The sequence below is a fragment of the Solanum verrucosum genome, unplaced genomic scaffold, assembly GCF_900185275.1.
Source record: "Solanum verrucosum unplaced genomic scaffold, falcon-dt-bn FXZP01000218.1, whole genome shotgun sequence".
Classification (NCBI taxonomy): domain Eukaryota; kingdom Viridiplantae; phylum Streptophyta; class Magnoliopsida; order Solanales; family Solanaceae; genus Solanum; species Solanum verrucosum.
Window position 1 is genome coordinate 1,254,400 of NW_026020464.1, and position 12,058 is coordinate 1,266,457.

At 33.1% G+C, this 12,058-nt stretch overlaps 1 protein-coding gene and 1 long non-coding RNA gene across 2 annotated transcripts; both read left to right on the forward strand.

The window, feature by feature from the left end:
- Nucleotides 1–473: 473 nt before the first annotated feature.
- LOC125808774 (cyclin-dependent kinase inhibitor 4-like) lies at nt 474–3,801 on the forward strand. Its single transcript, XM_049488437.1, has 3 exons — nt 474–1,102; nt 2,974–3,177; nt 3,270–3,801. Exons 1-3 carry the CDS (start codon nt 747–749, stop codon nt 3,337–3,339), a joined length of 630 nt encoding a protein of 209 aa, XP_049344394.1. The 5' UTR covers nt 474–746; the 3' UTR covers nt 3,340–3,801.
- LOC125808795 (uncharacterized) lies at nt 1,480–1,900 on the forward strand. Its single transcript, XR_007441746.1, has 2 exons — nt 1,480–1,532; nt 1,690–1,900. It is a non-coding gene; the product is annotated as an uncharacterized LOC125808795 (long non-coding RNA).
- Nucleotides 3,802–12,058: the final 8,257 nt, after the last annotated feature.

A 12,058-nucleotide genomic window follows, 5' to 3' on the forward strand; every position in this document is an offset into this window, starting at 1 on the left:
TCAAATATCAGATAAAAAATAAATAAAATCACAAAGAAAATCTTCTAAGGATATTGTCGAGTGGATGTGGCTGCTTCTACATTAATAGAGATCTCGGGCTCGAACCCTATGTATTAAAAAAATCATTAATAAGAAGTGTTTCTCCCTGAATGGAACCCTACACAAGGCAAATTTCAAATAGTTGAGCTCTAAAACGATTATCAGACATATACGAGGACCCTGCATAACGTCTATTCAAAATAATCTAACTCTAACGCAAATACTAGGCACACAAGTGAAAAACAAATTTTTTTTAGAAGAAGTACCAAATGAGATCTTACACTATGTAAATTTAAAATAATCAAGCTCTAATACGAATATCAAGACACACAAAAATCCTACATGACGCGAATTAAAAAAAATAAGGTGATAAATTCAATATGTCATGAGATAATTAAAGGGGAAAAAAGTACACATAAAAGTCCCCACCCTCCCCTGTTTTTTTCCCTTCTTCCCCTGTTCTGAAAAGGTCACTACTATATATTCATCTCTCCCCCAATTTTTTCCCTCATTTCTAACAAACAACTGCATACCCTTTTCTCTAACCAACAACTGATTCCTCTCTCTCCCTCTCTTTCTCTCTTGAATTTTCTGTTTTGGTTTTTTTTTTCTATTTTTTTCTCTGCAAGAATCTCCATGGAAGTAGCTTAAGTATAAGAAAGCAGAAAAAGAAGTGAAATATTTGATTGTTTGTGAGATTCTGACAAATGGGGAAGTACATAAGGAAGGCAAGAAAAACAGAGGATGTATCTCCTCTTGGTGTTCTTACAAGGGCTAAAGCTTTAGCTCTTAACGGCGGTGATGGTGGGTCGTATCTTGAGCTTCGGAGTAGAAGGCTGGTCAAACCCTTTACGGTTCTTGAAGGGAGAAGACAGAAAAATGGTGTTCCCAAAAATCCCAATTTGGTAAACCCTAACCCTAACCAAATCCCTAATGTTTGTGTGAATTCTGAAGAGGGAAATGGTGTTAAGGAAATGGAAAATCAGAAGGAGAAGGAGAAGAGCTGCTTGGGTCCTGAAGATTCATTTGGAGAAAACTTGCTGGAATTTGAAGGTAGAAAAAGGTGAGTTTTTTTTCTGGTTTTTTACTTTTATCTGAAAATCTTCTGTTAGTTTGCATGTCTATGTATCTTACTCTGTGAAGATTAGAGCTTTGTGCTTTGAGTTATTCTGCTAGAAAAAAACCCCCCTTTTGCTGTTTAAGTTCTGTGTTTTTGCTTGTCATGACTAATTTTTACTATTAATTGAAGAAAATAGATTGAAAGATTAGCTCTTTTAATACATCTTGTTTATAGATTGTTCAGAAATGCAAGTTTCTGGTATGATTTTTGGTGTTTGGGTTATGAAAAGTCCAGTTTTTTTCTTGATTAGAAGGCTGTCTTTCTTATTTAGAATGGAAAAAATTTATCTGGCTGGTTTTCAAGTCTTTTTTCTTGCAAGTAGAAAATGCAGACAAATGGAAATTTGTGGTCTTGATATTAGTTCAAGTTTAAGGTTTGGTTCTTTAGGATAAAGGTGGTGTTTGTTGATTCATTATTTGTGTGTCGATTTTTCTTTGTTTCTGTTATCCTTTTTTTGCGTTGATTTTGATTGAAAGAAGAAAATGCAGACAATTGGAAATTTGTGTTCTTGATATTAGTTCAAGTTTAAGGTTTGGTTCTTTCATTCTTGTATTTGGTGCCTGCTTTTCTTGTAGAGGTCACTTTCCACACGGCTTTTTATTCCTCATTCCTTCTGTTTAAAGTTCCTTTTTTTGGGAGTATGGAAATTTGGTGCATATATATGAAAAGTATATTCATGATATTGAATAGTCATTTTTATTGAGAAAGTATAGGTTTATCCCTTATTAAGGTCCCCCCAACTCAATCAATCAAAAAAAGAAAAGCTTTAATAAGCAAAGTCTGCACTTGGTTATCCCTTTTAAGAGGGGTGCTTTATGGTGCTGCATTTGGTTACTGAATCGCCGTTAGATGGTGGAATAAGAACTTTATGGCTGGTTTCTTGAGATTGGTTCATTGATGTCCTCATATGGTTCCCATTGAATTTAGTACCTTGTTTACTCATAATGTTGTTTGAAGAATTGAAATCGTCGTACTTGTCTTAGATATGCCTTTGGTATTTTGTTGGATGTTGTTATGGTTTACTCTCCATGTGGTAGTAGTAAGATAGTTGTATGAAGTATTTCTTGTAGTAATAGATTGAAACTCTATTGTTTAGTTGGTCGGTTTCAATAGTTAGCACACTTTTGAGTTCTCAATGCCTTTTTTAGCTTCCACACTTTGGCACCATACTCACCTAACACCACATCCTAATTTTGTTGTATTGCTGTAACATTTGTTTTGTGTTTGATTTGGTGATGAAGTAAAGCTAATTGGATGAACTTTGATGATTCTGCCTAACTTAACAAAAGAACAATAAAAAAGACAGATGGCTCTACTACCTCTTTAGATTTGCCTTTCCAACAACATACTCAATGGGGAGGGTGAATGCAGACCATACACCTTTTCTGAGGGATAGAGAGATTGTTTTCGATAGACCCTCTAGATTTGCCGTTCCATAGTACATTTATGATCGTTGAGACTTTCATGGTGAAAAAAGTTGTTTTGTCTGGAACTACTTGATGCATGCATATTGGTACCTTTCTGCCTTAAATTTGCAACGTTGCAATGATTGTTGTGAGCCATTTTCCTTTAAAAATGAACGTGGGGTCCCTCTATGATTGAAGTTATAGATGGATAAGACAATAAGGGCAAGAAAGCTTTTTGACAGCCACTAAATGATTTGCCTTTATTCAGTTATCTCTGAATCTTTTTGCTGCCATGAGCTGTGTATGTATAGCCTAGGTGATTCTGAATTTACCTTACTATTGATTAAGATCTTGAAACTTAAAACGTTCGAATAGCACTATAGAGTTTGTCCTTGCTCCTTCTTACAGGACCACCAGGGAGAGCACACCTTGCAGTTTGATAAGGGATTCAGACAACATTCAGACCCCTGGTTCCAGTACTAGGCGTACTAATGCAAATGAGGCCAATGGCAGAGTACCAAACTCTATTCAACCAACTATCCCAACAGATCTTGAAATGGACGAGTTTTTTACCCGTGCAGAAAAGGAGCAGCAGAGAAAATTCATTGAGAAGTATGGATTGACATGTCACATATAGTATACATGTTTCTATCCCCCACTCTCATATCTCTAATCATGACCTTGTTTTGTGTAACCATTTGCAGGTACAACTTTGATCCAGTGAACGACAAGCCTCTTCCCGGACGTTACGAATGGGTGAAAGTAAATCATTAGACATGGACATAGAAGAGGGGGGTTCCAAATTACAACGTTCCATCGGCCTCGTTTCATCTTTAGGCTTTAGATAAAGATAGGAAACAAATAGCATGTAAGTTTTAGTTTTACAAATGGTGTTGTGGGTGGGGAAACCTCTATTTCCCCCTCACTCTCTGACTTGTAAAGTCTTTTAGAAGGTAGACTAATATGATCTGTAACATTACAGTTGCTTGTGACATTAAAACAACAGATACCATTGACTCTAACAGATCATGAAAAAAAGGGAAATAGAACCAAAGGGTTGTTGTAGTAGTAGACTAAGTACTAGTCTTAGTAGTAGTAGTAGTAGTGGTGGTGGTGGTACAAAAGGGGGTAAGTAGGTGGCCTGCTAATCTTTGTTTTGTTGATAAATTGTACTGATGGAAAACTTGGTTTTAGACATATTCTGAATAAATTGACCCTCAAAAAGTGTTTTTTTCCCTTCCTTCACTATTATTTTTGATTGATGAATGTATGGTTGGATTTTGTCATGTTCCTATAAACATGTGAGACATATAAGTCTGTTCATCAACCACAAGTTGTTGCTGTCTTTTCACTGTTTGAGATGAACAAATTGACCTGCCATATTTTTAGCTGCTTGTGAAAATGGTTGTGAAAAATTGTATTGTTGTGGGGTTGCTTTGGTTAGTGAGCATGTATTTGAAAAGATTCTCAAAAAAAAAAAAAAAAAAGGCATCATGTCTTTTTTTTGTACTTATTATATATGTCTGAACAAAAATTTGATATGATTGGTTTTCAAATTTTTGTTTAGATTTGGAAATATTGAAAGAGGAAGGAGGAATCTAGTGAAAATGGAACTTAAATAGTCGGTCACTCAATTTGCTTAAAGTAAAAATAAGTCGATAGATGTATAATCTATGTATGATGATTAGGAAAATTTATTAGAGGATTAAATCGGCTATTTGGGTAAAGATCTCTAAATTTTGTTTTATAGGATGTGTTCGGTATGAAAGGAAATATTTTTTATATATATATATAAAAAGGTTTTTTTGATAACTATTTTTTGATTTTTTTTTTTTTTTTTATATTCTTGTGTTTGGTAGATAAGCGGAAAATATTGTTAGTTTGGTACTTGATACAAGAAGTGGATGTTAGATTGTGAAAGTAGTTAAGACTTCAATTGGTTTGTTAATATGTTAAGTTTGATATGTTCATTGTTGGCACTTTGTAATTTAACTCAACTACTCTGACTTATCCATTTTCATGTGTATTTTTTAAGGGATAGTTCGATGTATAAAATATTTTGTGTTGATTTTAAATTGGGGGAAAGATTATACTTTAAAGGGGTATATATGGAGTGAATAGTAGGAGTGGATATGCTGTGATATTAATTTTGTTTAGTAATACTTATTATTATCGTACCGAATTAATTCAGTATGATTTAGTATATATTGTAAATTCAATTTTGATATTTTGTAATTCAGTAAATCGATAATTATAATTTGTTAGACTTACAACAATCATAAAATAGAGAACTATGACTTAAACTTTCCAAGAAATATTTTAATTATATTATATTAGCACATTAAAAGTGTGTAGACATTCAACAAAAAGTATGAATAATTCCCTTCATTAATCTATATTACACAATAAAAAGGACATTTTGATATATAAAAAAAAAGATGGTCAAAGTTTCGACGTTTAAACAATTAGTTTGTACTAATATTAAAATATAAATTTGCTAGAAGTATAATAATATATATAAATTGTATATATAATTATATACTTCGGTACAATATTGTTTTTCTAAATATCGAATATCTTATCAAATGCAATTTTTTAATTAAAAAATTTCCTGCCAAATGTCATATCAAATATTATAATTATAATATCAAAATATCAATATCAAAACATTTGATTTTTGCATAGTAATTTAATATTTACGGTACCATTTTCATTCTTAATATATAATATATCTTAATGTAATCATTAATGGTTGAAAATATTAAAATATTCTTCAATTTTTCTTTCTTTTTGAGCTTTCTTCTTTTCTTTTCTGTTCTTTTTTTTGAAAAAAAGAATCTTTTTACGACAAAGTCTTCAAATGGCTTTTTCTTTCCACTTGCTTGCTTACCCATGCAAAAAAATCCAAAAAGAAAAAAAAAAGTCACAACAAAAATAGCTTTTTTGATACTTCCTTTTTCTCTTTTGTTCATTTTCTTTTGTACTCTTAATTTTGTTAAAGTTAAAAATTGAGAGGAAAAGCATTCCATCATCTTGAAAATGCTAATCTAGATTTAGATTTGAAAATGAATGAAACTAATTCTCGTAAAGTGAAACGTGACGACTATTTTGAAATAAAAGAGTACTTTTTAAGGGGTATGAAAAAAATAATATGACAAGTAAAATGAATCTGCAAATAGAGTATTTATTATGTAGACTTTAGGAAAATCAATTCCCAATTCCCAATTATCTCTTATTAGCACACATTAGACATAATTGTGTACTCTGATTTCTTTAAGTGGGGTTTGATTAATTAACTTGCTGACCAATTAATCAATCTTGTTTAAAAAATATTGTCTCCCACAATAACTTTGCTTTTTGACTGCGTTCATTTTAATTATATTTTGACCAAGATATTCGAAAATTATACAATTTTTTTAATAAGATATAATTTTTCTCATATCAAATACAATGAAAAAATACATTTTAAAATGTTGATTAAAATTTATGTAGTTTAATTCTCGACCACGTTTATATTTCTTTGTCGCTTCTCATATCTTTTCTTCCAATGAGACTACTATTCCTCCTTACCTTGTATATATATATATATATTTTATTTTATTTTCGTTTCTAATCTTGTCTCTTATGTCCACACATTCATCTAAACACGTATCTACATTTTTGCTACCTTCATCATTCGAACGTTACCAAATACACTCCGCCCTGTATAACATAGATTTCCATAAAATACTTCAGACAGGTAAAATTTGAAATGACATTTTTAGAAAAATGGAATTCTCAAAGCTTTTTAATTACATAAAAAGGAAAAGTTACAAAGGGTAATTTTCAAACTATAGAATGGAACAAAAAAGGGTGGCAAGTAGACCCACAATGTGCTTATCTAGTAACTCTGAAAGTTACTATGCTCAGATTGTGTCTCCTCTTCTCTTTCCACATCCCACAAACACAAATATTGGGAAAACAAATTTCGAATCGTGATTGCTGGAGATTTGCCTTATTAAAACATACGTAGATTTTCTAACTAGACTTGTATTTTTGATAAAAATATTGCATTATTAAACAATAATCTATCGTAACTATTTGAATGCACTACGTATATGCTTTGACAATTTAAGAATATAGTGCAACGATATAAGTTCTTCCATCCTTAATAACCAGGTGTTTCGGGTTCAATTTTGAGAATGGAGCAGTGTGGTGCAACGATATAAGTTCTTCCATCCTTAATAACCAGATGTCTCGGGTTCAATTTTGAGAACGGAATATTCTTCGGTACATAGCACTAAGATCATCCTCATGCACCCAAGAATGTGTCCTATAGGGTCATCCCACGTAAAACAAAAAAAGTCATTGAAGTGGATTGAAAAACATGTAAAACAAGGTGATTTCTCCCATTTATCAAAGTTTTAGTAGATAGAATTACTCGATTCATGCATTGGTTGGAGTTAGTAGGTATATTCTAAGAAATTAGTCGAGATATTCGTAACTGATCCGAATACCACGATACACGAATCCAAATTAATTGAGCCAATGCCGATGGTTAAACTAGAAAAGAAATACAAAATTACATACATATAGCAACACACACATGGTAATTTAAAACACAAATTACATGTGTTTTTTAGATATATGTGTACAGTTTGTTGTGGTCCTATATATATATGCCATAATTCAATTGATCCAAATATCCCTTTTCAATATGTATCTCCCAAAAATGATTGCTTCCAAAATGCCTTGGGCCAATTTGATACCAAATGTTTTTGGTGTTAAATTGTAATAAAGATGATAATTTGGATATTGATATTTTTTGTAAGCTTGTTATTTCTTTTCGAGTCGAGGTTTATTAGAGACAACCTCCTTACCCTCATAAGATAAGACCGGTAAAATCTGTCATACGGAAATTATACTGGATATGTTATTGTTGTTGTTGTTCCGGATATTTTTTATAAGGATGATAAATATTTTTTACATCTAAGATTAATTTTGATGCTCCTAGATGTATTTAATCTTTTGACCCAATTTATAATTAGTGGGCCGGACCTTGGGCCTGCACATCACATTGGGTCCAAACTTGGTTTTTATTGGGCCAGGTAGATAATAGCCCATGAAGCATAGGCTTTTAGTATGACAAGTTAACAAGTATAAGCATTGTACTACTCCCTCTGTTTACTTTTACTTGTCGACTTTGGATTTTACACGCTCCTAAAAAAATAATGATTAATGTAAGTATTATCCTACAAGATTCATATTAATTGATGTTTAGTATTAAGTCTTGGAAATGATTTGAAAAATAAGTAATTAATGTTAAGGGTAAAACAAATATGTTAAAAGTGACAAGTAAAAGTGAAAAGAATTTGTGTATAGCAATATAAAAGGTGTATAAGTTGTCGGAGAAATAAAAAGAGGGTCATTTACAAAACAAGTGTGTCCCAAATAATAAGTCCAGTCCAACTCATTGGTACAGGCAAAGGCCCAAGCCCATACCCCAAACTTCATGTAGTTAATGGATGAAAAAAGTTGTTTTTTTCCTCTTAATGCCACAATGGCTACCTTATTAGAATAGCTATAAACTTTCAGATCAAAATGATTGAACTTCAATTATATAAATTATATAATAATATCTAATATTTTAATACAAATATTAATTATTTATGTTAAGATCATCCCAAAATGAAAATTTGCAAAATCATGTTCATTGATGTGCTATACCTTGTCTTTGAACATCAAATCAGGTAAACTAGGAAGAGTTATGGATATATACGATTCGGTCAACTAAAATGTATATATGAATGCATTGGAACTCAGTAGAAGAGTTAGATATAATTTCGCTTATAAGAGGTAGTCTTCCTTGGTCCTTAATCCTTATTATATGTGCTTGACAGTCACTCATAGACACTCAGTTGAAGACTTTTTACTCCAGTTATTGTAAAAGTGTTATCTCCTGTATTTAGGTTAGTCAAAAATCCAGAAACAGAAAAAAGATGAAATAGACAGAATGATTTTTAATTCGAGTCCACAGAAATCACTGTGTTTCCTTAATAAATTTAATCCCCTCATTGTACCCGAGGTTGCAGATTAATTCCTCCCAAGATAAAACGGATTAACCTGTTAAAGAATTAGCGGTACCTCAAACTTCAATAACTTCAGCGAACGCAAGAACAGTAACAAGAGCACACACAGACTCAGTTGATCGACAATTTTATTTATATAAGAATATGTATGCAGAGAGGAAAAATTTTCAGTGTTTGAAAAAACGAAAAAAAACCTCTTATTTATAGCCATTTGCAGCAAGAAACGCATCTATTCAGAAAAATCTGTTCAGACCCGTTTTTTCTAGAACATTGTGTCCTTTGGGAAAAGTAACGACTTTTCGAAAGGATTACCGTTACACGTGAATTTCAAATAAATTCAGTTGTGCCAAATTAATTCTGTTATTTAATTAACATTCTGAATTAATTTATAAGAGAAAGGAAATGATTTAACAAGATTGATTAAATAAATTTTGTCCAAAAATATTATCAATCAATCACATCATTTGCCAAATCCAACTCCAAAGCCGAAGCCGAGGCTGAGGCCAAGGCCGAGCGAGCAACAACGACGGCGCGAGAGGGCACCTTCTTCTTAACCATTTAAGAACTAAAGGAAGTGTTTCCTAATATAAGGACAACAATTTTCTTTCTTCTACCAATATGGTAAAAATGACCTTTCATTTGCACTTTTGCAATGACTTTTCATTTTCCCTCCGAAATTGGTTCCCCCACTTTCATTGGTTCTTCCATTTTCTCTTTTTATTTTCCATTCACACCTTGCTAAACCCAACAATCCCCCACATGAATGGGGAATGACTATTGTTAAAACATATGCATGAAAAACTTGTGTGTCTCGTAAGTAAGGGTTAATCGCATATGGATAAGTAGGTTTCCCTTTAAACTTTCTGTAGTGAACATATATCGGATATACTCGGTCAATCGGTAGATTTGATATCTTTGAACCATCGAGTTTTAGGGTATACCTAGATATCATAAGTTACACAATCAACCCTTGAACTGTTTTTTGTTCTAATTGTTTTGTTCATTTCAACCATGAACACATCTCGGTTAATAAGTGCTTAGAGAACTGGCCTTACCGGATTCTCCTTGAAGCGGCTTACACTTCACACTTACATAGGTGGTTTCTAACTATGTTATCCCGTAGATACACTATTTGATATACCTGTATCAAACTTAGAAACCATTAAAAAGTCCTTATGCCTTTATCCTGGTTACTGAACATTGTCTCATCATAAGAATGGACCATCAAATATGTTTTGACAATGTTGAACCGTCATCTATGACTTTGTTTGATCTCCTTGAACCTAGATCTTGGGATCTCCAGTCTTCTAGGTAGAGTTACCGCCACGATGACTTGTTCTCGGCCATAGTCCCATTTCCGTCGATGATCTCTCAACTCCCTCTCTAGTTAGGCCTTTTGTAAGTGGATCCGACACATTATCCTTTGACTTCACATAGTCAATTATGATAATTCCACTAGAGAGTAGTTGTCTAACAGAGTTATGTCTTCGTCTTATGTGACGAGACTTTCCGTTATACATAACGCTTCCAGCCCTTCCTATTGCAGCTTGACTATCATAGTGTATGCATATATGGGCCATTGGTTTGGGCCAAAACGAAATATCTTCTAAGAAATTCCAAAGCCATTCAGCTTCTTCACCTGCCTTGTTTAAGGCGATGAATTCTGACTCCATTGTAGAGCGAGCTATACATGTTTGTTTGGATGATTTCCAAGATATTGCTCCTCCACCAATAGTGAAAATATATCCACTCGTGAATTTCGTTTCAGTTGACCCAGTAATCCAATTTTCATCACTATATCCTTCAAGAACTGCTGGATATTTATTGTAATGCAAAGCATAGTTTTGAGTGTCTTCTAAGTACCCCAAAACTCTCTTCATTGCCAACCAATGATTTTGATTGGGATTACTTGTGTATAGACTCAGTTTACTTATAGTGCAGGCTATGTATGGTCGTGTACAATTCATGACATACATCAAACTTTCCAATACTCTTGCGTAATTCAATTGAGATTGACTTTCAAGGTTCACATTAATTGGGGTCTTTGCCTTTTTGAAATTCAAATACTTGAACTTTTCAAGTACCTTTTGAATATAATGAGATTGAGACAATGCTAGACCGTTAGGAGTTTTGTGAATCTTTATTCTCAATATCAAATCGGCTGCTCCTAGATTTTTCATAACAAACTTACTAGCAAGCATACGCTTAGTAGCTTTTATATTGGCAATGTCCTTACTCATTATCAGCATGTCATCCACATATAGACATATAATGACTTCCTGATCCGTAGTGTCTTTAATGTAAACACATTTATCACACTCATTGATCTTAAATCCATTTGACAACATGATTTGATCAAACTTTACATGTCATTATTTCGGTGCTTGTTTTAGTCCATAAAGTGACTTAACAAGTTTGCATACTTTCTTTTCTTTGCCGGGAACTACGAAGCCCTCAGGTTGTTCCATGCAGATTTCTTCCTCCAGCTCTCCATTTAAGAATGCGGTTTTCACATCCATTTGATGGATTTCAAGACCGTATACTGCAGCTAGGGAAATTAACATCCGAATTGATGTAATCCTAGTCACTGGCGAGTATGTGTCAAAATAATCAAGACATTCTTTCTGTCTAAAGCCTTTGACAACAAGTCTTGCTTTATATTTGTCAATAGTTTCATCATCTTTCATCTTCTTTTTGAAGATCCATTTTGTACCCAAGGGTTTGTTCCATGGAGGAAGATCAACCAACTCCCAGGTATGATTGCTTAAGATTGATTCAATCTCACTATTGATAGCCTCCTTCCAAGAGGTTGAGTCGCTAGACAACATCGCTTCCTTGAATGTTTGATGCTCACTTTCAAGAAGGAATGTTACAAAATCAGAACCAAATGAAGTAGCTGTCCTTTGACGTTTACTGTGCCTTAGACTCTCTTCATTGGTTTCATTCTCTTTTGGTTCTTCTCGAGGTTGTTTAGACCTCCCACTAGATGACTCAAGTCTAGTTTTATACGGATAGATATGTTCAAAAAATTTAGCATTATCTGATTCCATTACCGTATTATTATGAATATCCGAATGTTCGGACTTATGAACCAAAAATCGACATGCCTTACTATTTGTGGCATATCCAATGAATACACAATCCACAATCTTAGGCCCTATTTTCACTCTCTTAGGTATAAGAACCTGGACCTTGGCAAAACACCCCCACACTTTGAAATATTTCAAGTTGGGTTTTCTACCTTTTACTCTCTTCATTGGTTTCATTCTCTTTTGGTTCTTCTCGAGGTTGTTTAGACCTACCACTAGATGACTCAAGTCTAGTTTTATACGGATAGATATGTTCAAAAAATTCAACATTATCTGATTCCATTACCGTATTATCATGACTATCCGGATGTTCGGACTTATGAACCAAAAATCGAC

Bases quoted from the DNA above. Each gene is read 5' to 3' on its own strand.
- LOC125808774 (XM_049488437.1), top strand. From the start codon at position 747: ATGGGGAAGTACATAAGGAAGGCAAGAAAAACAGAGGATGTATCTCCT. The intron at 1,103-2,973 runs GTGAGTTTTTTT...TCCTTCTTACAG, and splicing joins GAATTTGAAGGTAGAAAAAG to GACCACCAGGGAGAGCACAC. The intron at 3,178-3,269 runs GTATGGATTGAC...AACCATTTGCAG, and splicing joins CAGAGAAAATTCATTGAGAA to GTACAACTTTGATCCAGTGA.